This window comes from Miniopterus schreibersii (genome assembly GCF_964146895.1).
Source record: "Miniopterus schreibersii genome assembly, chromosome: 4".
NCBI lineage: Eukaryota > Metazoa > Chordata > Mammalia > Chiroptera > Miniopteridae > Miniopterus > Miniopterus schreibersii.
In genome coordinates this window covers 22,513,922-22,540,604 of record NC_138105.1, presented here as the reverse complement: position 1 = coordinate 22,540,604, position 26,683 = coordinate 22,513,922, and the positions used below count along the sequence as shown (strand labels likewise).

Sequence of the window (26,683 nt, the reverse complement as noted above, 5' to 3'; positions counted from 1 at the left end):
CTCTAACCCCCTTTCCTCAGGTGCATTCACGTGCATATATAATTATAATGTATCTACAAGTCTCCCAGACACAATTCAGGACAAACTTATAAGAAAGCATGTCTGCTGCCCTGTTCTCGGACTGTTCAGTTTTGACAGAATTAGACTGTCTCTAGGATGGAACTATTTTCTTTTGCTAGGAGTCTTTTTCTAGCTACACCTTTCCATAGCAGACCAGCTCTCCATCTCTGCCCCTTGTCGGATCCAAAGACACTGGCCAGGGGTCTGCTACCCATCAGGAAATGGAACAAGCCAGCCCATCTTTTGGGATTCCTGTCCCCAAAGATGTGAGGCAAAGGAGGTGGCTCTAGGTCCCAAGGGTTGGTGAGGACTGCCTACTGTGCTTCTATACAGGAGCACCTGGACATCCCCACTCTACTGCGACAGAAAGACCCCCAAACTTTTTGGTTTGATCGAATGTTTCCTGAGCCCATTTTGTGAGGAACGCACCAGCACTATCCAAGGGTCGTTAAGGCTATGTCACTAGTAGATACTGGAAAATAGAGATTTGTGGGTAGTGTCTCATGCTGCAGTAGAAACAGCTCTAGACCAAGAGTCCCACGTCTGAGTTTGCATCTTGGCGCTGCTTACTGACTGGTTTGAGAAGACTGGGGTTTAGTTCAGTGGTCTGTCCACGTGAGACATCATTGCTAAACTACACATGGAAAAGACTGGAAAGAAACATGTTAACACTGATTATCTTTGGACAGTAGAGCAGGGGTATGTTTTATTTTTATATTTTAAAACCTTTTTAAAAATAAATCTTAAAATCAAGAACTGAGTATGTTTTTGTTATTTAAACAAGCAAATAGATCTTTAACCATGCTAAATCTAATGGGTTTGCCGAGTTTGGTGCATGGCAGCAACCAGGGCCACCAAATAGGCTCAAACTGGAACACCAATGGGAAGGAGCCCAGGGCTGGCTCAGAGGAGTGCCAGGAAGGGGCTGAGGAAAGGCCAGGAGCCCTTGGCCATGTAGGTGATGCTGCGTGTGTCCTCCCTTATTCCAGGTGGAACTGGCTGGAAGAGCTTGATAATTGTGCCCCCACACAATGCCATGTCCCTTATAGGCAAAACAGCTGGCAGAGCAGAGGTCAAAGTCACAGAGCCCCATGACTAGCCCAGACTGGCAGGTCATACATAGTCCCTGGGGAAAAGGGGTTATGACTTTCCTGATAGACCCTCTGAGAAAGGGCTTGTGTGGACACATAGTAGCTGTTGATGCCCATATTTAATTAAGATTCATTTTGAAGACAGAATGGGCACAGGAAACCAGAGCCCAAAAAAGAAAGGGAGTGGCCTATCCTTCCACAGCTGTGGGCTGAGCCAGGCTGTACCATTGCGGACTCCCAGGCCCTCAGGAGGCCGCCTGTCCACCTAAAATGTGGGCTGGCAGCAGTAATCAGCACTGTGTCTCTACAGTTCTTAGCGCTACTTCTCCCCACATCAGACTTCCCTGTATCAGGAAAAGTGTAATTGGCAAGTGAGAAATGTGTACATATACTTTTCCCATTAAAAACACAGATGGCTGAATAAAAGTAATTAATCTGCATCTCTCACCAGCAGTTTCGCAGATGGCTCAGTAGCACTATCTCTAATTCCCAGATCTTAAATTTGCCAAACTTGGCTTCTGTAATTCCTTAAAATTTGACATCAAACATTTAGAAGCTATTTTAAGTAATAAAGAAAAAAAAAATGGAAAGGCAATTTCCACAACTCTTAAGCTCTCCTGACAATCTGCATGTGACAAAAGTCTAAGTAGCAAAGCCAAAGGCTCCCCCCATCCCGCCACCACCTCTGAATCCCATGCTATCTCATTAACTGGTTTCCCTAACCCTGCATTGCCACACCCAAAAGAAGCATACCATGCTCCCGACCTTACCTCCAGCTACTTCCAAGGGCCCGTTCTTTTTCCGGAGCTCCAGAACAGCTTCCACAAACTCCTTGCCACCTTTCTTCTCCAGCGTGTTTCCTAGACAAGGACAGGGTGAACTCAGACTGCCATTCTGGTGTCTCAGGACACACACAGACACTTAGCATGTCAGGTGACTACATACTTTAAGTGATCTGATCAGCTAAATTTCCATATGGCTGCAAAACAGGAGCTAAGCCTCTGCTGAGTTACAGAGTGTGATTCAGGAGGGATTCATCAGCCAGGTACCACTCTGGCACCCCTTATTTAGGGGGTGAATCAGGGTGATCCTGGATGAGCCAGAGATGTGAGGGAGATGGGAGATGCCTGTTCTTTGTGAGCACGCCTATTAGCGTGAGAAACCAGATGGCTTCCAAGGCTGGCTTCAAAGGCTGATACCTCCCCTGGATTTTCTTCTCTGTCTCTGGGGAGAACCCCCAAATAAGGAGGTTTTAGAAGCAGCATACCATGCTCCCATCAGGCAGCTAGCTCCCCTCTTGGCAGCGGGCCCAGAAGAAAGTGTGCAGATTTGGCACTTCTGGACCAACATTATTACCATGTTTAGTTCCTATTTTGCAGCTTGGACATAAGTGAATACAAAAATAAAAAATAAAAAAAAAATGGCCTCAGACAGAATTTTCTTAATCACACTTATGATTCAGAATCATTTCAGTAAAGGAGAGCAACATCAGAAGCAGAGCTTAGAGATGACCTTGTATTATATAAAAGCTTAGAAAGGAGGATGACTTAACTGTTCAGGATCAGGCACTTTTGTTTTATCCAATGGCAGTAGGAAGCACTTTTTCTTGTGCATTAGAGTACTAACAACTAATTGATAATTTCTGCTATGAAAGCCAAGTTCTCAAACAAGTTCCCAACCCTGATAAGGTCTGTGAGTTAGATGTCTCGTGTGGGAGAGCAAGCAGCAACCAAAATGAGAGACACCACCACCCTTTAAAGTTTGGCCAGAATGGGGTCTCAGTCTTCCTTAAGCTCTGATTCCTCAGTTTTGCACATTTTAAAGTACTTTTCCTCACAAGAGGACAAAATACTCCCCTTAAGATTCACCATTTGTCTTGGAAAATTCAAGTGCACCTGGCAAATTCTGGGATGGGTCAGTCAGGGTGCATCGGAATGCACCAGCCCAAATTCTCTCGGGATCTGCCCTGTAATGACTAGGGCTGATTTTCTTAAGAGAAATCTGCCTCACTTGAATGCTTGTTCTGGAGGGGTGAACTGACCCCAGGAAGTGTCTAGAAGGAAAATCAGACAGCCTGGGCACTGTCACCAATAAGACAGCCCCAGAATTAATGGCAGGTACTGGCCTGTGAGCCACCTGACTGTAGGAAGTCTAGGGTGAGTAAATGAACGTGACCAGCCGGCCATCAATCAGAGAGATTAACGTGGGATCCTTGAGGTGGGGTTCAGCGTCCCTCGTCATTAGCCCAGACAGCCCCCATGCCTTCCAGTCTTGGAAAGCAGTGAAGTGGGCATTTAAGTGACAGAGGCGGCCAACTGCTGCGTGTTTCTGACAAAGTTCAGCATCAGAGAGTGGCTGAATGAGCTTGAGGGAGCAGGTTTGGGCCTTGTGACTCAGAGACCCCATCTATGGAGGCTTTGAGGATACAGCCCAGGTGAGTGAGACTCACTTACAGGTTCACCTGAAATATCCGTGCCACTGAGAAAATTGAATACTCTGGATCCCAAAATGCTGCTGCCCAGCTGCACCTGGTCTAGCCTTCCCTCCTAACCCAGTCTCCGGCTCAAGGGAGGGACACAAATGTGCTCTAGGCAGGACTAGTTCCCGTCCTCATTCTCCATCCTATCTACTCTTTGGGAGAGCTGGGAAATTTGGAAGGGAAAATAACATCAGTACTGTATTAACTAATACTACCAACTCTTTTCTAAAATACAAAATATTTCTTAAGAAAACAGGCTGATTTACATAAAAGGTGTTTTATCTTAGGAAGAGCGTTTACTTTAAAATTTTTACTTATAATTAAATCTTGCTTTAATTAAAAGTGAAATTTGCAAGTTAAAATACACTTAATGCCCAAACTTAAAAAAACTGAACCCTAGATTGCAGGCAATCCACCCAGTCAGGACTTGACTCCTACACACACATATGTATGCACATGTTCATGTAGACACACAGGTACTTTTTAACAAGAAACAGGCCCATTTCAACTGTATTGTCAACACTCTTAATGTAAGACTCTTGCTTTTTAGGCTTAACTTCAGGGTTAATCATAAAGCAATTGGCTTATTTGCCCCCAAGCATAAACATGTGTTACTCCCATGAGAACAAGAACATTATTTCATGCTTAGAAAGCAGGCATAAGTATCAGTGTTCAAAACAGCCTAAGCGAAAATTTAGGCTTGGACAAATGTCAGGCTAAGCCTGTGGTCTATTTCACTGTTAGAAAGAACTTTTGATGGGTAAAGTTAATCACTGGGGCTAAGCATTCCTGCACTCGCATTCCTTCTTCCAGCGGTCTCGGGACTCAGGAATTCACACCAAATATGAGAAATGGAGTGATTGCGTCCTAGCTTCCTCGTTTCCCCTCTCACACATCAAAGTGGGAGCTGGAACCAATTGAGAGCACGTGTGAATCTGGTTGATCATTGGTTTGGCATTATGAAGGAAATCTGGGTTCAGTACTAGTTTGGACTGGTTCGCTGAGAAAAAGCACTGAGGTGGGCTTTTGGAGACCTGGGTTCGGATCCTGACACAGTCTTTCCTCCTCAGCCAGTCAGGTTGTCTGGACCTGCTGAGGTTCTTTTCCAGCTGTGACAGTGTCAGTGAGTGACGTGACCTTGGGCAAGCTGCTCTTGAACCCAAATTACTTGCATGTCACTGAGGCTATCATATATTTACTCTGTGAATATCAGTGGGCTGAGGACAAGCAGGCCAGAGGGGAAAGGATTGACACTGTCATTCAGGAAGGACTGACTGGGCTCTTGGGGGGGGGGGGGGGGCACAGTTGACTGCCTGTGACCCTCTCAAGGCCTACAGCTTTACCCCCTAGTGTGGCTAATCCTGCCGAACACAGGCCTTCCACTGCCCAGCAGGTCAGCAACTCTCCTCTCCCTGAGCCCAGGAAGTGTCATAATTTTCATTTTACCAAAAGTCCTGGATGGCAGGATGAACACAGGCCTTAGTCATTCCTGGCTGAAAGATGACTTCTTAGCTGTTCATTTATTTATTTTCCTCCAAATAAGTATTTCCCTCCCACCAAGTTTTCATTTGGTTAAGAAAGCATCTCTCTCTCAAGCTGCCTGACTTAGGAGCTCTTAACTCCTCCAAAATCTTGTCAAAGGGGAGTTTATTTTAATTACCTACAGCCTGGATTCACTTTGGCCTGGCAGACTTGTCAAATCCTGACTTTCCGTCTAGTTTGTCTTTGCATCCATGTCCGAAATTCAAAATGCCCAGGAGAGCAATTAGCCCAAATCACAGTGGCTGGGGCAGGCTGCGAACAGCAGGCTTTGCTAGTGACAGGAAACAGAGCTGGACCGCCAGGCTGCTGAACTGCTGCACCTCCAGTGTCCAGGACACTCACGAAAATCCTGAGCGCCGCATCCTTCACGATGACCTCACCTCTGCCCTTATTAGAAACGTCTCTATTCTCTCTGGAAGCTGGTGTTTGAATCTACACTCAGAATGCTCCTCTCGGGACCAGCACATCTACTGTAAAAATCACACACTTGGGAACGAGACCATAGGTCGGCACCAATCATGAGCAAGGCACAAAGCACGGTGCTTTGCTTATTAAATTATTTAACATAATCTCATTATTAGCACGATTTTTAAGATAGAGAAAACCAAGGCATGAGAAAGTTAAGTGACTTGCCCAGGCCCTATAACTAGTAAAAGGTGAGGTTAGGGTTCAAGCCCCCTGTACCCAGCTCCAACAGTTTTGTTGTTTTTGCCATAGATGCCTCATCACACAAGTGCCTCAGCACATTTTTAAAGCAGAGCACTTTCTGACCCACTGCCGCAGCAAGTCGTCAGCCACAGGCTCAGCACCCCGAGTGCTCTCTGCCTCACCCTGCCCTCAGCTATTGAGCACCGGGACAATCGATGGTACAATGCCTATCAGCTGCTGGGAGAGGAAGGGCTTTCTGGATCTAGGAGAGTATTTCTCAAGACAACACATCAGAATGAGGTGATTTTTGTTCCTGGAAGGTCTGAGAACACCTGAGTGTGGAAGGGTGTTCCAAAACCACCCCAGTGGGCACCTGAGTTTTTAAGGCCACTTTCAGGAAGGAGTGTGCTTCTGATGCAGAGAGAATGTGGGAGTGGGTGGCTCGGAAGCCTGTGCACAACTACCCCTGTATGTCTGGTCCACAGAGGACACAGAAGTGGTCTTGGATGCTCCTCAGCCAATCTGATGGCATAGCCCTTGCAGCTAAGTCACGTGTGAACCCAGGCTCCATCAAAGCTGTGCCTCGTGAAGCAAATGAAGAAATGAAGTTGCTGAACCAGTTTCCAAACCAGAAGCGCGCCCATTTGTGAGCTGCATGATGCACCTGGCTGACAGCTGTAGTTCTCATGCTCGTAACCCGGGGACAGGAGACCTTGGGAAGGTCGACCTTGAGAAGGTCAGGACAGCTGGAAGTGTGAAATGAATGCAGCCCTGCATAGCTGTCAAAGGATCAAGCTGTCTGCGGCGGCCGACTGACCATGCACACACACACTCGGCAGCACCCAGCTAGGCATTACCTACTTCACCACCGGTGTAGAAGTCAGTGTTTGTCGGGTGAACGACAGCATCACTGTCGATCGAGGCAATGTCAGCCTGTACAACTTGCAACTATAACAGGTAAACAAATGTATATCAACTGTGTTGGACCGAGACCCACGCACAGGCACATTCACTAACGCCCCTTGGCAGGGCTGGCCTACCTGGTCGATTCCAACATAGGAGCCCAAGGGGCACAGTCCACGAAGTGTGCGCACACGTGGATGGGGGTGAGGAGGAGGAATATCAAATGTGACATGTTGAAATTAAACATTTGAATGACAAGTCCCAAAAAAAGAGAAACATACACATGAGATCATTTCAAAGGTTAAAAGAAATAACAAAACAACGAATGCCCCATTTCACTTCGCAAAAGCCTGTGTAGCTGGAACCCCACTGAAAAGGCTACTAAAATGGCGTCTGTTTTTAAAAAAAAAAAGTGGACTGTCAGGCCAACCAAAACAATCAGTTTCTCCATTTTGTCAGGAGCAGTCAACTTTCTGGATCTGACATTCTTGTGACACTCATCAGTTTGTCTACCTTCAAGGGACATCTCTTGAAAACCGAGAAAACAGTATAGGTATGCATAGAGGGCTGCCTTTATTTTTCCCCTTCAATGAGTAAAAACATTTTTTCAGGCCTCTTATTCTAGGTAATCTTATTTTTATGTATTAGTATATATAACAGGATAGAATTCTTGCTTTCTCTAGCTTGTGGCTTTTTTTTCTTTTTAAAGAAGGCATCTGGTAGAGGCATTTGGGAAACAAGTTTGAGTGAAGTATTCTTGAGTCCCAGTGCGCATGTCTGCAGCCCACTACTGCACCCAGGTTGTATGGGTTGGGCCTGGGCTCTGGAACAAGCATCCCTCACAGCCAGGAAATGCTGTCCTACAATCGCAGCACAAGGTGGGAGCTAAGGGCACACAAAACGCACCTAAGTCAGCATCAGGCAAGAGGCTAGCCTGCTACCCCTGGCAAGGCTCACAGCTAAGAGGACGGGAGCCTTAATGGGGCTCCTGAGCTGACGTATCTGTGCAAAGATGAAGCCACAGAGTGGGACACCTGAGGGGTCACTCTCAGCTGGCTCTCTGAACCCTCCACCCTCCTGAGCAGGGAGAGCCTATGGCTATAGGGGCAGAACTTCCCTCTGTAGGAACTCACTTGGAAAGAAATACTGTTCCCCTGTTTAATATCTTCCAGCCAAATAACTCAGCCATATACTGTTTTCAGTTGTAACAAAAAAAATTGAAGTGACAATAGGTGGTAAATTTGGGGGAAACCAATTTGCTGGTGGGTTAAAGACAGCTTAATTGTATACTGATGCAGCTTGTCTCCCTTTTCAGGTGCTTTCAAGCTTTGAGTGTCATTTCTAATTAAGGCTTAAATGGAGAAACTATCATTTTATAGTTACCTGAGATTTTTCCATTCTAAAAAATAACAAACACATTTTTTTAAAAATCCCCCCCAAGTAACCAGCAGTCAGTGTGATTATTATGGAAGAGAATTTAGATGGCAATATATTTACAATCAAGGGAAGAAAGCAGCCAATTGCACTTAATGGAACACCATCTGATCATTTCCATTCGGAATGGCTCGGAATAAGCAGACATTCAGTGTCCACACCCAAACGTTCATCTTGGACTGGGGAATTTGGCTTGACCACCTGAAGTTTGAGAAGATGAAGAGCCTAAATTCTGGGTTCCATAAATTTTCACCTGACAGCTGGCGGCGCCAAACCCCATCCCCGATTACCTAGGTCATCTTTAAGGTCAATGTCAGCATTGGTAGGATTGATTATGGCCTCCACCTCAAAGCCGGCTAAATTACTGATTTCACTGTGAATAAGGTTCAGCTGAAAAGAAAAGCATGAGGTGGGAAATAGCAGGGCAGCTGGGGAGTCAGAGGAGTGAGCCTCAGGGCACAGGTGAGGGGCAGTGGACATTTCAAGGGCACTAGGCACAAAGGGGAGCAGGGAATTACTGAGTAAAACAAATCCATTTCTAACAAAAGACTCAAATGTCACTCACGACACTGAAAGGAAGCGAGCTAGCCTGAGGGTCCAGAACCTGTTGGCTGATGCTTAGAGCAAAAGAGTGGCATTAGCCATATTGGACTGGTGGACTCACTTCCCTTAAAAGAACTTGTGATCTGGGGGGGGGCAAACAAAAGCTGCCAGGACCCAGAATCAGAGGACTCACTGCTGGGCGGGTGTGCTACATGTCGCTATCCTCTCTGAGCAGTGGCGTGGTGCAGAAGCCCCAGCTGGTTTGGGCGAACCCTTAGGAGCTCTGCCACTCTTCTCCAAGTGGCCATGGGTCTTCAAGGCTACCCCCATCACCATGACTACTGGCTGGCTCCCCTGCCCTGCTCAGGGGTGGCATGGAGGAGAATGGTCTGGTGCTCAGTAACGTCTGATTTGACATGTCCATTAGTCATGTAATGCTGAAGGTCTGGTGAAACCCAGGAAGAAAACAGCAGTTCTCCAGTGAAACAATGTGTCTTTTAAATGTTGTTCACCTTGTTGGTGAGGTTACTCTGAGGCTCAATGGGTGGAGCATTTTCCTTGAGTGAATTTTATGAGTACTTTCTAAAGAGTGCTCTTTCTAAAGAGTCACTGAGTGTCCCCCTCCCTACTATTATTCTGTTGCCATAGCAACCTTCAGTAGGAGAGGAATCCCAAGTTCTAGACTCAGCTGTGAGGAGGCAAAGGGAATTAAATTAGCTGGCTCAGGATCACTATCCTGTATACACTCTTCCCCTTCCTGTTCTTAGGTACAAGTGCCTGCAGCAAAGCCAGCTCTAGCTCACGCTGTCTCTGCCTCTCTCTTCTTTCCCTCGCTCCGGGCCCTCCCTCTCTCTCCCCTTCTCTCAAAATGCTCATTCTTCAGTGACAAATTCCTAGCAGCTGCAGCAAGGAGTAACGCCTGAGAGTCCCCTGAGTAATTGGCGCCCCAGACCGGCTGAGTGCAGGCTGGGAGAGCTGACTGCAGCCCGCAGGGCCCGGCAGGGGAGGAGCCTTTGCCCAGGCTCACCCCAAAGACACTTGGCTGGGAGGCCCTTGGCAATTGAGCTCCAAGTCACTGAATTTCGGGGGCCAAACATTTTGTTGAAAACAAAATCAAACAAAAAACCTGACACTCTATAAGCATCAGATATATAAACCCAAACTTCTGATTTCCAGAAGCAGTCAGCAGATTCTCCAAAAAGGGACTGGCTTAGACTACAAGTCACTCTCCTTTGTGAGAAAGCAGCTGTGGATATAAGTTTGGTCACGTGGCCAGGGAAGGACTCTGGCTGGGCCCTGACACAAGGCAGTGGTCTGAATTTTTAGTTTGGACTCGAAGAGAAAGGAGGAACAAGTTTTCTCCACTTGGACTTTCTGTGATATGGTACCCAGCCTGCAGGGTGATGTAGGGGCCGCCCACATCCCTGGAGCCAAAGGAAGCGCACTGAGGGTGATCTCACATAGCTAGGCTCTCAGGAGCACAGGGCCCTGGCGTCGGGGCAGAGCACAGAAGGGCCAGGGCGCTCAGTGCCCCGCTCAGGGAGAAGGGTATGGGTGGGCACAGGTGGGGGTCTCAGGTAAGGCGAGTGAACATTCCGGATTCAGGACAGGTAAGAGGTTTGATTATGGTACGTCAGTATTGCATGTGACTTCAAGCAAATGCTGTTTATAAAAACTCAAATTAAGCCAACACTACGTCTCTCCCCCCCCCCCAATCAAAAAAACAACACAAAAACCTCTCACTGTGAAAGTGGAAGGAGGTTTTGGGGGGAAGGAGAAGAAAGAAACGCTTCACTTGGTGCGGTGTGGATGAGTATACATCTATGAAATTCCTTTTTTGTTGTTTAAAAAACTGTACATGTTCAAATCCTTAAAATTCACACTCTTTCTAAGTACAGACACTTCTGCATTTGTATTCAGAAATGCCTCACTGGAAAACCCCAGTTGCCTGTCTCTCACTGCCTGGGGAGAAGCACCTCTCTGTCCAAGGGAATGGGCTCCCTGGGGAAACTGGGGGGCTCGTGGCTTTGCTGGAGTGAGGGAGTGGCTGCAAACAGAATTCAAGTTCCTCGGAGAGTTCCCAGTGTACTCTGACTTGCCTTCCCTCCTGACCAGCAGCAGCCCGGCTCTTGGGAGCACAGAGTGCTGCATCTCATGGAGCCACTACCCCCAGCATCGAGAATTCCCAGTTCATCAGGCGCTGGTTCACTTACCCACACCTTGATTTTCCAACTGTGCTCTGCTATGCACTAGGCTTGGCAAAGTCCTCAGGGGCTAAGCCACAAAACTGTTTTGCTGCTATTAAATATGTACAAATATGTATTTCTTAAAAATTCTCTTAACTATAAAGCATGTGCTTGTGGGAGGGAGTCTGTGTGTGCGCTTGGGAGAGGAATGGGGAGAGGAAAGGACAAATTGCTTCAGGAACTATGGAAAGACTAAGGGGTAATCAGCTTGGTTTGGGCAGGCTGGAGCAGTGGGCAGAGAAGCCAACAGTGAGATGATCACGAACAAATACAGTAGCTCCCCTGGACAAGTATGTGCTGTCCACTGGCACACATGAACAAGCCTGGTAGGGGCAGGAGAAATCCCAGTCCTAGGAGGTCCCAGCACCCCCCACCATTACACAGGGTCAAATCCGACTGGATCTCTCAGCCAAAGGGGCAGGTGGCTGTCTAAAGCACATGGCAAAGCAGGAGTACTTGTGGGCTGAGAAATCATATTTCTGGAGTGTTGTGAGAATTCCTAAATTTAATCTGATTTTCTGGGAGGGAAGAGGGTCATTAATGATTTTAGAATTTGAATGAGATTACTTTGTCTCAGCACTGGGAAAGATAGAAAACTGTTTTAAACCACGGCATGGGGAATTTAAAACATCTGTGAAGACTGCTGGCCACTGGAGAGAGTGGCCAAAGTGTCCCACTGTGGAGCTGGGAGGAAAGGACTTAGCCAACAAGATCCCTTCTACCACTGGGACCTATTATCTAACCTCCGCTGGCTCTGCTGTAGCCACCTCTGAGGTCCACAGCACCCAAGTTGCTATGCCCACATTAACCCCTTTTCTCTATTCATGTTGTGAACTTGTTAGAGTTTAAGTTCCTTGAAGGCAGGGTGTCAGTGCCACATACTGCCTAAGACAGCGCTCAGGTTTCTGTAGGCACACTAATAGAGTTGGAATTGAACACCCAACATCATGACATACTCTGAGGTGAAATGAACATCCCCCTTCCCTTAAATCAGGGCTACTGGAAATGCTAGCTCAGGAGCCAACCCCTTGGCCTGCCTTGGACCTGAGGTGGCCAGAGCCAACCTGGCCATCCTGGAAGGGAGGTTGGCACCCACTGTTTAGGGAATGCCAGGAGGTGGTCTGACTTTGATAGGGAAGGAGCTGGTGGCTTGGAGCTACTGGGTGGACACCTAGGATGCCCTGGCATGACCTATTGGCTATACGAAATAGTACAATCCTATTTTTTTTTACATAATATATTCAGAAATTCAATCTTAGGAAATCAAAGTGATTGTTAAAGATTATATGAGTGGCATGTTTAGTCTAGACTGTAATCGTCAATTTTTGGTGTCTCTCATTCCCTCATAATGGAAAAGGAAGAAGAAGACTAACCAGCCTTACTTCCCTGTGCCAGTCACATGAAATGCAACTTTTTTTCTGTCCTCAAAGTCTACTTAAACTAAGAATGGTGGAAAGGACAGTGTCTTCCATAGATCTGCTTCTAAATTCCTCATGGAGAACCACGTTTGCTCTGTGGCCCACTCTCAGGCCCTCTCCTGCCCTTGCCTCTGCGATAGAAAGACTACATCTGTACTATGCTGTCCGCCTTGCATGCATCCCCGGCCTGAATTTCCCCAGAAGCCTAGGTCTGGTGGTGGCATCTGGTGTGTTTCAGGCTAGAACGTGTCACACAAAGATCAGGACACACGTGGGCACTGCTGAAGGCCCAGGAGCTGAGTCACTGCTCTTCATGGCTTCGTCAGCTTCCTAAATTGCCTCAAAGGCCGCTGGTCAGCCACAGGGTGGAAGGGGTAGCAGCTCCTTCCTCCTCACTGAAGCTTCCAGAGCTCCTCCTCTCCTTAGTCTTCCAGCCCCAGGGTGTCTGGATCTGAGGGAGAAAACCCCTGGAACTCCTCCCCTGCTTTTGGTGGCCTACAGCTGCCACGCTAATCGGTAAGGAGGCATGAAGACTCACTCACACCTCCTTACACTGCCCTCCCAACTGCTTCAAATAACACTGACCCTACCCTACCAGGAAACCTAAATCATTACTGCCACTGACATGGAGTATTTTTTTTTGGAAATAAAATCATCAGGTTTTTATATCTCTAAAAAGGGCTGCAAATCCCCATTGAATCACAAAAGAAAAAAGCTTTTAGCTGATTCAGATTCACAGCACTGTTTTCTCTTTGAAAGCAGTTCAATAATGTGTGTGAACATTGGGTAAAATCATAGAGTAATAAGGGTGATGACTCCTGAGACTTCAGTTTGTGAAGTTCCTCATCAACAATTAGATCCCAGGCTCCTAAGCCCAGCTGCTTCTCCTGTGAGTAGCTTAGCAACCATGCCTTTCGCAGCTGTAGGGAGCACAGTGTCACCTTTCTCCACCCCGCTGGCAACATTCAAGCCTTGGTTTAGTTGCCACAGGTGGAAAAATAAGACTCGTAGGACACGGGGTGCCATACGGTTATAGTTCTCAAGGGCTCTTTTTGAAACATTTCCTAAAATCCAAGTCAAAATCAATGTCTGTAATAACAATTTAACATGCTATTGTGTAGAATGCTATTTGCTTTGTGTAAAAATTCCTGTCAGTTTTGTGACTCCTGCCTCTTTTGCACTATATGCCATGATTTTTACCTGATAGTAATAGCCAATAAAGGGCCAAAAAGTATTGCTTCAAAATAGTGCTCCGAGCTATAAACTGTCCATCTCCTGCTGCAGGGAGGGGCACAGGGTGCCAGGAAGGGCTGCTGGCACACTAGTTTCCAACTCTGGTGCCCAGGCTGACTTGAAGTTTCACTTCATTCTGTGATGCCACATTTCGGGAGGGCAGTTTACTCTGCTAAAGGGGATCTGCAGTGCTGGAGTTGGGGGTCCCTCATCCTGGATGTGGGAATCTTGAGTCATTAAGCACATTTAAGGCAAAGGGCAGCCTTGTGGTGTTTTGTTCTCACCACTTGCTATGAGAAAGAAGCGGTGGTCCATATGGTTCTGCACTCAGCCCCTTCTCTTACAGTTGACCATTCTACCCTGGACTCCAATTCAACGAATCCTTTCAGAGTCTCCTTCCAAAAGTCAAGATTTCAAACAGGCACATTTGTCAAACCTACTTCTTCTATTTTCCTCTATATCTTAAATAACATCAGATGACATGTCTATAAATGATTATGGAGTATCAATGCTTTGTAGCTTTTAGATTCCCCCATCCCCAACCCTGAGCAGGGTTAGTCAGTATTAGCAGGATTTCTGGTACTTCTGTGTCTGTGGCTTCTGGCCCTGAGGCCAGATGTGCCCAAATGGAGAAGGCGGCACTGCTTGGTTGCGGAGGAGCTAGTAATGTGTCTATAGCCTTTGCTGCCTCCCTTCCAGGGCTCACATGCAGGAGAGCCCAATTCCAAGATCAAGAAGGGCATCTCCATTTGTAGGGCTGAGTGGTGCAATTTTGGAAATATTTGAGTTCATCCAGCAAAGGGTGTGACGAGTTCTGATCTGAGGTTGGCTTTGGGGTAGTCGACAGAAGGTAGCAGCCCAAGCATCCATCAGTAGATGAGTGGATAAAACAGCCATGGTACATTTGCACAATGGAATACTACTCGGCCGTAGAAAAGAAGAAAAATTTTACCCTTTGCGACAGCATGGATGGACCTGGAGAACATTGTGCTAAGTGAAATAAGCCAGTCAGAAAAAGACAAGTACCATATGATTTCACTCACATGTGGAATTTAATGAACTAACAAGCAAAACAGAGACAGACTCATAGACAGAGAGCAGGCTGAAAGCTCTGGTGGAGGGGTTGAGGAAAAAAACAGAACTCATGGACACGGACAACAGTGTGGTGACTGCAGGGGAAGGAGGATGGGGAGGTGGAAGAGGGTATAGTGGGGATAAATAGTGATGGCAGAAAAAAGAACACCAGAAGGGGAGAGGCCAGGGTCAAGGCACAGGGTGGGGGAAGGAGTGAGGGAGAGGGTGACTCCAGGGGCTGAACTGTCCTACCTGCTTAACAGGCTTCCAAGTCCTGGCTAATTGTCTGCATGAGGGATCTGAAGCACACACGAGCTAGTCCTAACTAACAGGGGTTTTCAAACTTTCATTCAAGCCAGAGTGATTTGGATGACAGGTCACATTAACGCTAATATTACCCAAAGGATGTACAAGGACATGCAAGGAGACCCGGGTGGCTGCCTTCACTGCTGAATTGAAATTTTTAATAAATAAAAAATATTTTAAACAAAAACTTTCAAAGCCCCAGACCTTAAGATGACAACTAGTGCTGCTTATTTTCTCCTTTGAAAATGCATACAAAAGACAGATAATGGTTATAAAATGTAAGCTGGAATGGTTACTTGCTGGAACACAGAGTCCACCACAGGAGCTGCACCATGAGAGCCTGAGTGTACTTAGCGACAGGAAGGGGGAGGGGAAAGGAGGAGCACTTGCAATGAATGATGTGAGGACAACTGTCACTGAGATGCAAAAGAAAATCGAGTGAGGTTTTAAAAATGATGCAACTTCAGAACCAAATTGTTAACCACATTCAAACTAAACACAATTTACACAAAAGGCCGAATTCATGCTTTTAACTTTTTAAAATGTAGAATTTAAAAAATTAAGAAAAGTTTAATTCCCTTTCTCTCCACACCCTTTTTTAGTATTAATAGAGAAAGATTAATTAACTCTCATTCTCAGGTCTTAAAAACCTATGCATCATTTTTATTTTCAACAGAAGTGAATCATCTTTTACAAAACCATGGCATCCTGGCAAAGTTGCATCACTGGGGTGGCTGAAAATATATTTCCTATGGTTAATAAAGCCACACAATTGGCTCGAGGAGTCGTCAGGTGGCTCCATGCACCCCTTACATACCTCTAGAAACAATCCTGCCCCCTAGACCAGGGGCTCTACCTTCAGTGCCCACCAGAGTGAGTGGGCTGCCTGCTAGAGTTTTCCTGTTCCAGGACCCAGTTTCAACGTCTGGCTGTTTTTCTGGCCAGAGCTATATGATGACCAGTTATCCCACATAAGCAGCTCCTTCCGAAGACTAACCCGGGTGTCCCACCCTCCCCATGCGCCCCACAGGAGCCTTTCCCTCTTCTTTACCATCACCTCCTCTTTCCGCCTGCCAGTCTCCTCCAATCACTCCTGTTATGTCCCTTGAGGAGGCCACTCCGAAAGACCCCCACCCCCACTCATTCTACCCACCCCCACGAGACCAGGAATGGCCTTTGGGAATTCCCAGGCCTTCCTGCCAGTGGAGGTGGCCTGTACCCTTCCCAGGGCCTGAAAGCAGACCAAGGCCACATGTTTGCCTACCTTCTGGCCAAGGAAGAGGCTCTTGGTGGAGAGAATTGTGAAGCCATCGGCGGGCGTGCCCTCGGTCGTGCTGTCGGCACTGGCTGCCTTGCTGACTTCTCCCTGCTTCTTCTTGCACAAATAGAAGAGTCAGTATGTGGCCTACACAGGAAGAGACCGCACGAATCTGGGCTTTTCTAACAAAAAGACCGCTCCCAGGCCTTGCCCATAATACTCAAGAGAAAACAGGAAACTAAACCCCTAGCACTTCTCAGCTTTTCTCAAAGTGGGGGCTACAAAGCTTATTTTGAAGTCCAAGAATTCTATGAAAAATGTTAAATTGTATTTTCAGTACTTTATAGTCTTAAAAAAAATTAGCTATTCAAAGGCAAAACTTTACTGTGATAATTTAGAACAGAACCATTTCATAGATTTATACCAAGTAAATGTCTCTTAATTGAGGGTCTTCAATTTCTAGATGTCTCTACACTATTCAAGTTTAAGGGGCAAAAACAAATTGTTTTATGTCATTAGTTCTCAAAAGAGCCAAAAAGCAGACCAAGGACCACAGTCTTCCAACCCTCCCCAGCCCAGGAGGTAAGACTCTCCAAATCTCCTTCAATAAGACCAGCCTTGGAGAGGGATCCATATGGTGGCTACTGGTAAACCCTGGAGACACCCCCCAAACCCCCATAGTTAGCATGGATCTTGGCATGCTCAGCATCATTAAGTCCAAAATATGTGTACCCTGAGGTTCCCAAGAGCCTTTCAAGGGGTATGCTGCATGGAGAGGTTTAATCAATTTCCAGATCCTCAACTTTCTAATGTACTTTTCCAAAATTAATCTGCCCTAAGAGAGATCTATGCCTGTGGTCAAAGGTTTCATGCTGGGTCTCCTTGCACAACCACCCTTCTCCCACTTCCCAGACTAAATATTTGCATGGCACGCCCCTGGAGAAGGGATGCATGTCTTTCCCAGTCTTTTATATATTTTGGTTAAGGACGAGGCTTGTATTAAAAATGGGTATTTTGCGTCAATTGGGGATTTTCTGCATTCAGATATATTATAGAGTGAGGATAGTGGGAACAATGGCAATTTCTGTTTAGACATTAAACCTTTTCCCTTCCCCTAATTATTATCAAAACGTACATCACTCCTGAGGGAGGATCCAGTGGGAGCAAATCAAGAAAGCAGAACTTCTCTACTGCAGTCACGTCCAGTCTTCACAGTCAGTCAGATTGAGGGTCAATCCCACCCACTGATGTGCCAATAGCAATCAAGGCTCAACTACAACAGGAGGGCACACACAACCCACACAAGTGACACCTGGCTCACGTGACCAGGGAGACGACGCCACTGGGCCCCATAGGACAACTACTATATAAGGCCACTCCGCCAAGACTGGGAAATGTAGCGGATCTACTTAATACATAGAAACAAACATGAGGCGGCAGCCAATATGAGAAGACAAAGAAATATGTCCCAAATGAAAGAACAGGAGGAAGCTCCAGAAAAAGAGCTAAATGAAATGGAGGCAAGCATCTACCAGATACAGAGTTGAAAACACTGGTTATAAGGATGTTTATTGAACTTAGGAGAAAAGTAGATGAACTCAGTGAAAATTTACACAAAAAGATAGAAACCATAAAAAAAGAACCAGTTAGAATGAGGATACAATAACTGAAATGAAGAATTCATTTGATGGACTCAACAGATTAGATGAAGCAGAGGATCAAATGAGCGATCTGGAAGACAAGGTAGCAGAAAAAAAACAATCAGAACAGCAAAAATAATAAAATACAATGAGGACAGTTTAAGGGACCTCTTGGACAACATTAAACATTCTAACATCTGCATCACAGGAGCAGCCAAAAGAGGAGAGAGAGCGCAAGAAATTGAAAAACCTATGTGAAAAAATAATGACTGAGAACTTCTCTAACCTGGTGAAGGAAACAGACACACAAGTTCAGGAAGTGCAGAGTCCCAAATAAGGTGAACCCAAAGAGGCCCACACCAAGACACATCATAATTAAAATGCAAAAGGTTAAAGACAAAGAGAGAATCTTAAAAGCAGCAAGAGAAAAGCAGCTATTGGCATATAAGGGAGCTCCCATAACACTGTTACCTAACTTCTCAACAGAAATTTTGCAGGCCAGAAGGGACTGGCACAAAATATACAAAGTGATGAGAATCAAGAACCTACACTCAAGATCACTCTATCCAACAAGGCTATCATTGAGAGAGTAAAGAGTTTCTCAGACAAGAAAAAACTAAGACTTCATCACCACTAAACAAGTATTAAAAGAAATGTTACAAGGACTTCTTTTAAAAGATGGAAAATGTGAATAAGAAAATATAGGAAAGAAAATTTTTCACATAATAAAAGCAGTGGATCAACCAACTATAAAGCTAGTACAAAGGTTAAAAGGCAAAAGTAGGAAGATCATGTGTAATTACAACAATAAATTAAGGGATACATACACACGAAGTAAGAAATAATAACAAAAACATAAACATGGAGTGGGTGAGTAAAAATTGTAGTGCTTATAGAGTGTGTTTAAATTTAAGCAACCAATAATTTAAAATAGACTGCTATAAACATAGCTTATATAGGATGCACATGGTAACCACAAACCAAAAATCCACAAGAGATATCGAAAAAAAGAGAGAGGAATCCACACACAACACTGTATAAAGTCATCAACATAAAACAGAAGAGAATAAGAGAATAAGAAAGGAACAGAGAAGAACTACAAAAACAATTTTAAAAAACAACAACATGGCAATAACTATATACCTATCAAAAATTACTTTAAATATCAATGGACTAAATGCTCTAATCAAAATACATAGGTTGACTGAATGGATAAAAAGACAAGACCCATGCATATGCTGCCTATAAGAGACCCACTTCAGATCAAAAGACATACACAGACTAAAAGTAAAGGGAAGAAAAAGATATTTCATGCAAATGAAAATGAAAAAAAAAAAAAGCTGGGGTAACAATACTTCTATCAGACAAAATAGACTTTAAAACAAGGGCTATAACAAGAGACAAAGAAGGGCATTTCATAATGATAAAGGAATCAATCCAAAAAGTGGACATAACTCTCATAAATATCTATGCACTCAACCTAGGAGCATCTATATATTAAAGCAAATATGGGTGAACATAAAGGGAGAGATTGATAGTAATACAGTCATAGTAGGAGACTTTAGCACTCTATTGACATCAATGGATAATATAGTCAGTAATACTGTAATAACTATGTATGGTGTCAGATGGGTACTAGACTTATTGGGGTGATCATTTCATAAGTTATATGTCTAATCGCTGCACTGTACACCTGAAACTAATGTAATATTGTATGTCAAATGTAATTGAAAAAATTTTTTAAAAAGAAATTAGGGTGTAAGAAATATTACAGATGACCATGCCTTCCTGCAGGATGAATCTGGACAGTAAACTCAGGGCAAGACTTGTACCCTATCCATTTGCCCATTTAGGATTCAAATTCATTAACACATTAACATTTTCACTTACACTGAAAAATAGGTTTAATTTTGCTGAATTCTTTAACAATAAGGACAACTTTGGCATGTAGGTTATATGGCTAACAAGGAATATTTTCCATAAATTAAATGAGCTAAACCTGAAGCTCCAAAGTTTTAATATAAATAAGACAAAAGCATTTTATCAAGAAATATGGTAGTAGCAAAGATATATTAAAGTTATTACTATTTTGGTTTTCCTAATACTTTGAGTGTATCAGATCTGACATGTGAAAGAGAAACAGGTATAATCAACAATTACATGGTAAGTCTTGGTAAAGCTTTTTTTGACATACTTCCCAGAAAACAAAAAAGGGAAAGGCTGGATGACAAATCCTTTTGCAAGTCAGATGTTTCTAATTCTGTGCTTTCAACAAAACTGAATACCAAATTGAGTTAACAGCTGACAGATCGTTAAAGAATAGGTTGATGGAGTTTAGTTAATAGTAATAGACCAATGCTGGTTTCTTGGTTATGACTAATGTACCAGGGTTATATAAGACATTAACAAGGAAATTGGGTGAGGGACATTCAGAAACTCTCTGTACTGTCTTTGTAACTTTTCTATAATTTAAAACGATTCTAAAATAAAACATTTAAACAAATTGATGACAGATTATTATGTGATTGTTGGCATATAACTCAGAAAGAGTTCTGAGGACTGAGTGGTGTTGCTATTACAAAATCTTTTCCATTTCTATTTAATTATTTTTGTGAACAAGATTTTTCAGGCACATATAAGTATAAAAATATAGGATGCTGAACCCTGTCTAATTTTAGCAATAAGTAACATTCATCTTAGAATACTTGAGTTCACTGAAAATCTATCTCCATCTATCCCATACAGTTCCAAGAAAATTTTACTTTTTCCTTATGTTACTAAAATTTGTAATGTATTTGTCAGTTTAATCAATTGTGTATTAATAATATGATAATTATCCAAGCCTGTAAAATCCGTAACCTTTAGTGTTTCTATGAAATATTTTCAAAATAAATTTAAATGTATATACATTATTTTTGTTGTGAAGATCAATAAAATACTAGAAGCATAAAAATATGTTACATTAGGATAAAATTTGTGGGGCAAGGAAAGGGAAATAATGGCTCAAAGAGAAAAGTAATATCAAATTTCCAACTGTAAAAAAAGTCTGTGTATTTTTTAAAATGATGATGGTATATCAAATCATCATAGCTACTTAGCTTTCTTTGGATACACTTAAATAAGTGATGAAATAGTTTTCTTTTTAAATGTCAATTTTATTATATACCCAAAATTATACCTTTTGCAAGTATTTAAATTTATTATGAAAAGTTTAACTGTCAATTTTGAATGTGAGAGATACGATTTTCAAAACTATCTAAGGAGGTATGCAACCAAAAAGTTTGAAAATCACTGTTCTATCAAGTGAACACCAGACTTACAGGAGGTGCTCAGTAAACACTGAGGAACAGGATGCAGCTGACAGGCAGATAAGGATTTAGCACTTCTTCCTAAGGACACTTGGATTTTAAGAGGTGAAAAAGCCCTAACTGACAGAATTTCAGGTATCTGGAATTAAGAGTTGGTTTTACTGGGAGGAGGGGAGCCTGAGAGCTTCCCTGTGTCCCTGATGCAAGTCAGCGGCCACCTATGCAGGCAGATTATAAGGCTTAACCTGTGATAATTAATACTGGTGATTTTCAGCAGCATGTACAGGAGTAGGCAAAAGCAGGTTTACATTTAAAGTAGTTAATTGTTCATATGGAAAGATATGCAGGTTATAATTATTACAGTAGCTTTATTAACCCAAAAGAATGTCACAATGTATGTGTGTACACACACACACACACACACACACACAGAAATATTATTCAGTCATAAAGAAGAAAATACTGCCAGGATGCCCAGAGAATTGCAAGTAAGATAAAGCCAAAGAAACCCACACAGACACACTATAATTAAAATGTGAAAAGTGAAATACAAGGAGAGGATCTTAAAAACAGAGAAGAAAGCAACTTGTTACATACAAGGGAATCCCTGTAAGAGTATAAGCAGATTTTTAAGCAGAAACAGTAGGCCTGAAGAGAGTGGCACGATATTCAAAGTGCTGAAAGTAAAACACACACACACACACACACACACACACACACACACACACAAAAGAAACACTTCTGACCAAGAATACTCTACCACCCAGCAAAGTTGTCCTTCAAAACTTAAGGGGAGATAGAGTTTACCACTAAACCAGCTTTACAAGGCTGAAAGTTCATGGAATTTCTTTAAGCTGAAAAGGAAGGGTGCTAATTAGTAACACAAAAAGATATGCAAGTATAAATCTCACTGGTAAAGGTAAATATATAGGAAAAGTGGTGGATTAATCACTTATAAAGCAAAAGCCCATAGTAGATACAGGAAGGAAAAAGAGAAAGGTATCTAATCATACCACTAAAAATATCATCAAATCACAAAGAGCAAGAGAATAAGAAAGGAACAAAGGAACTACAAAAAGCCCAAAATCAACAAAATGGCAATAAGTACATACCTATCATAACTACTTTAAGTGGAAATGAACTAAATTATCCAAACAAAATACAGAAAGTGGCTGAATGAATAAAAACACAAGACCCATCTATATGCTGCGTACAAGAGCCTCACACAGACAGGTTGAAAGTGAAGGGACAGAAAAAGATTTTCCATTCAAATGAAAACCAAAACACAAAGACTGCAATAGCAGGCAATGAAGGGCATTACATAATGATAAAGGGGATGATCCAACAAGAGGCTATAACATTTGTAAATATTTATGCAGCCAACTCAGGAACACATCAATATATAATGCAAATATTAACAGATCTAAAGGGAAGTAATCTAAATAGAAAGTAATACAATAATAGGAGACATTAACACCCCACTTTCATCAATGGATAGATCATCCAGATAGAAAACTAGGATTAAGAAACATCAGCCTTAAACAACAAATTATGCCAGGTGGAATGAACAGATACATACAGAGCATTCCATCCAAAAGCAAAAGAATACACATTCCTCTCAAGTACACATGAAACATTCTTCAGGACAGACCATATGTTAGGCCATCAATCAAGTCTTAAAAATTTAATAAGAATGAAACCATATCAAGCATCTTTTCTGACCACAATGGTATGAAACTAGTAATTAATTATAAGACTAATACGGGAAAATTCACAAATATGTGGAGATTAAACAACATGCTAGTAAACCAATGGGTCAAAGAATAAATCAAAAGGGAAATAAAAAATACCTTGAGAAAATGAAAATGGAAATGCAACATGCTAAAACTTATAAGATAAAGTGAAAGCAGTTCTAAGAGGGAAGTTTTAATGATAAACTCCTACACCAAAAAAACAAGAAAAACTTCAAATAAACCTAACTTTACAACACTTCAAGGAACTAGAAAAAGAACAAACTGAACCCAAAGTTCGCAGAAGGAAGGAAATAAAGATCAGCGCAGAAATAAATGAAAGAGACTAAAAACACAATAAAAAAGACCAATGAAACTAAGAGCTGGTATTTGAAAAAATAAACAAAACTGACAAACCTTTGGCTAGATTCATCAAGAAATAAAGAGACAGACTAACGAATCTCAGAGGGAAGTGGGGGGTGAGGGATGATTAACCAACGAACTTATATGCATATATGCATAACCCCTGGACACAGACAGTAGTGCAGTAGATCTGGTGGGGGCGGGGAAGGGTGGAGACGACATCTGTAATACTTTCAATAATAAACATAAATTTTTTTAAAAAGGAAACAGGACTCAAAGTCAGAAATGAAAGAGGAGACATTACAACTGACACCACAGAAATACAAAGAATCATAAGAGACTACTATAAACAATGATGTGCCAAAAAATTGGACAACCTAGAAGAAATGGATAAATTCCTAGAAACATACATACCAAGACTGGATCATGAAGAAACAGAAAGTCTGAACAGACTGATTACTAGTAAAAAGATTGAATCAGTAATTAAAAACCTCCCAACAAACAAAAGTCCAGGACCAGGTGACTTCAGTGGTGATTTCTACCAAAGATTTAAAGAAGAATTAATACAAATCCTTCTCAAACTCTTCCAAAATATAGAAGAGGAGGGAACACTTTCAAACTCATTTTATGAGGCCGGCAATACCCTAATACCAAAACCAGACAAAGATGCCATAAGAAAATTACAGGCTAATATCCCTGATGAACATAGATGCAAATCTTTAACAAAATATTAGCAAACCAAATTCAACAAGACATTTAAAGGCTCATATATCATGATCAAGTGGAATTTATTCCAGGGAAGCAAGGATGACTCAACATTAACATATCAATCAATGTGATACCCCACATGCACAAATAAAGGATAAAAATGATATGATCACACAAGAGGAGGAGGAAAAGCATTTGACAAAATTCAACACTCATTTATGATAAAACAAACTCTCACCAAAATGGGTAGGGGGAATGTGCCTCAACATAATAAAGGCCACATATGATAAGCACACAGCTAACATCATGCTCAAAGATGAAAAGCTCAAAGCTTTTCCTCTAAGATCAAGAACAAGACAAGAATGCCCGATTTTACTACTTTTATCCAACATAGTACTGGAAGTACTAGCCACAGTAATTAGGCAAGAAAACAAAGTAAAAGACATCCAAATCAGAAAGAAACAATTAAAACTTGCTATTTTCAGATGCCATGATATTAAAAACACAAAACCCTAAAGACCCTACCAAAAAACTGTTAGAACTAAGCAACAAATTCAGTAAAGCTCAGTAGACAAAATCAATACACAAAAATCTGTTATGTTTCTATACACTGATAATGAACTATCAGAAAAAGAAATTACAAAAACAATCCCATTTACAATTTCAACAAAAAGAATAAAATACCTATAAAAAAATCTATCCCGAAGGTGAAAGATCTGCATACTTAAAATTATAAGATGAAAGAAACTGAAGACACAAAAAAATGGAAAGATATTCTATGTTCATGAATTGGCAGAATTAGCACTGTTAAAATCTATACTACCCAAAGCAATCTACAGAGTGAATGCAATCGCTAATAAAATTACAATGGCATTTTTCACAAAAACAAAACAATCCTAAAATTTGTATGGAACCACGAAAGATCCTAAACAGCAAAAGCAATCTTGAGAAATAAGAACATAGCTGGAGCCCTGGCCAGTATGGCTCAGTTGGTTGAGAGTCATCCCATACACTGAAAGGCCGAGGGTTCGATTTCTGGTCAGGGCTCATACCCAGGTTGCGGGTTCGATCCCCCATCGAAGCATGTGCAGAAGGCAACTGATTGATGTTTCACTTTCACATCAATGTTTCTCTCTCTCTCTCTCTCTCTCTCCCCCGCTTCCTCTCTCTAAAATTAATAAAAGCATGTCCTCAGGTGAGGATTCAAAAAAAAGAACAAAGAACAAAGAAAAAAGCTGGATGCATCATCCTCACCAATATCAAACTATATTACAAAGCTATAGTAATCAAAATAGTATGGTATTAGCATCAAAACAGAAACATAGATCAATGGAACAGAACAGAGAGTCCAGAAATAAACCCATGCATAAATGGTCATTTAATTTTCAACAAAGGCACCATGAATATACAATGGGGAAAGGATAGTCTCTTTGATAAATGGTGCTGGGCAAACTGGATATCCACATGCAAAAGAATAAGACTGTACTCCTATCTTGCACCATACACAATAATCAACTCAAAATTAATTAAAGACTTGAACTAAGATCTGCAATCCTAAAACTTCTAGAAGAAAACATAATAGTTAAGCTCCTAGCCTTTGGTCTTGGCAGTGATATTTTTGGATTTGGCAACAAAAGCAAAGGCAACAAAAGCAAAAATAAACATGTGGGACTACATTAAACTTAAAAGCTCCTGCTCAGCAAAGGAATCCATTAGCAAAATGAAAATGCAACCTATGGAAGCAGAGAAAATATTTGCAAATCACGTATCTGATAAGGGATTAATATCCAAAATATACAAAGAACTCATACAACTCAATAGCAAAAAACCAAAAAAATAATTTAAAAAATGGACAAAGGACCCGAATAGATATTTTCTCCAAAGAATACATACAAATGTTCAAGTACATGAAAAAGTGCTCAACATCACTAATTATTAGGGAAATGCAAATGAAAACCACATTCAGCTATCACTTCACACTTGTTAAGATGACAGTTATGAAAAGACAAGAGATGACAAGTGTTGGAGAAGATATGGAGAAAAGGGAATCTTTGTGCATTGTTGGTGGGAATGTAAATTGCTACTACTACTATGAAAAACAATATGAAGGTTCCTCATGAAATTAAGAACAGAACTGCCATATGATCCAACAATTCCACCTTGGGGTATTTATTGGAAGAAAACAAAAACACTAACTTGAAAGGATATATGTACCCCCATGATCATTGCAGTATTATTTATAACAGCCAAGATATGGAAGTGTCCAATGATGGATAAGTTGATAAAGAAAATGTGATATATGTTATATATAATTTATATATACTTATACATATATTTATATAGTATGTATATTACAAATACAAGGTGAGGCAAAAGTAGGTTTACAGTTGTTTGTATGGGAAAATAATACAATAATTAATAAATAAAAGTAAAAGAATAAAGTATCTCTCTCATATCTATATATATATAATGGAATATTATTCAGCCATGGAAAAAGAAACTCCTGCAATTTTCAACAACATGAATGGGCCTTAAGGGCATTATGCTAAGTGAAATAAGTTAGAGAAAGACAAATGCCATATGAGCTCACTTAAATGTGGAATCTAAAAACAAACAAACAAAGCTCATAGGTACAGAGAACAGATTGGTGGTTGCCAGAGGTGGGGGGGTGGATGAATTGTTTGAAGCAGGTCCAAAGG

The 26,683-nt window shown here is 42.2% G+C and overlaps 1 protein-coding gene across 7 annotated transcripts in view; it reads right to left on the bottom strand.

Moving 5' to 3' along the window:
• The window catches only part of MACROH2A1 (macroH2A.1 histone), a 77,210-nt gene that overhangs the window by 8,389 nt on the left and 42,138 nt on the right, over positions 1–26,683 (bottom strand). For 2 of the 7 annotated variants that reach the window (XM_081137211.1, XM_081137210.1), the window contains exons 5-7: positions 16,242–16,349; positions 8,448–8,547; positions 1,922–2,011 (exon numbers count right to left, since the gene is read on the bottom strand). In XM_081137211.1, coding sequence (XP_080993337.1) covers positions 1,922–2,011; positions 8,448–8,547; positions 16,242–16,349 — 298 coding nt within the window. Of the gene's footprint in view, positions 1–1,921; positions 2,012–6,677; positions 6,769–8,447; positions 8,548–16,241; positions 16,353–26,683 lie in introns of all 7 variants that reach the window. The other 5 variants (XM_081137214.1, XM_081137213.1, XM_081137209.1 and 2 more) reach the window with 3 other exon arrangements.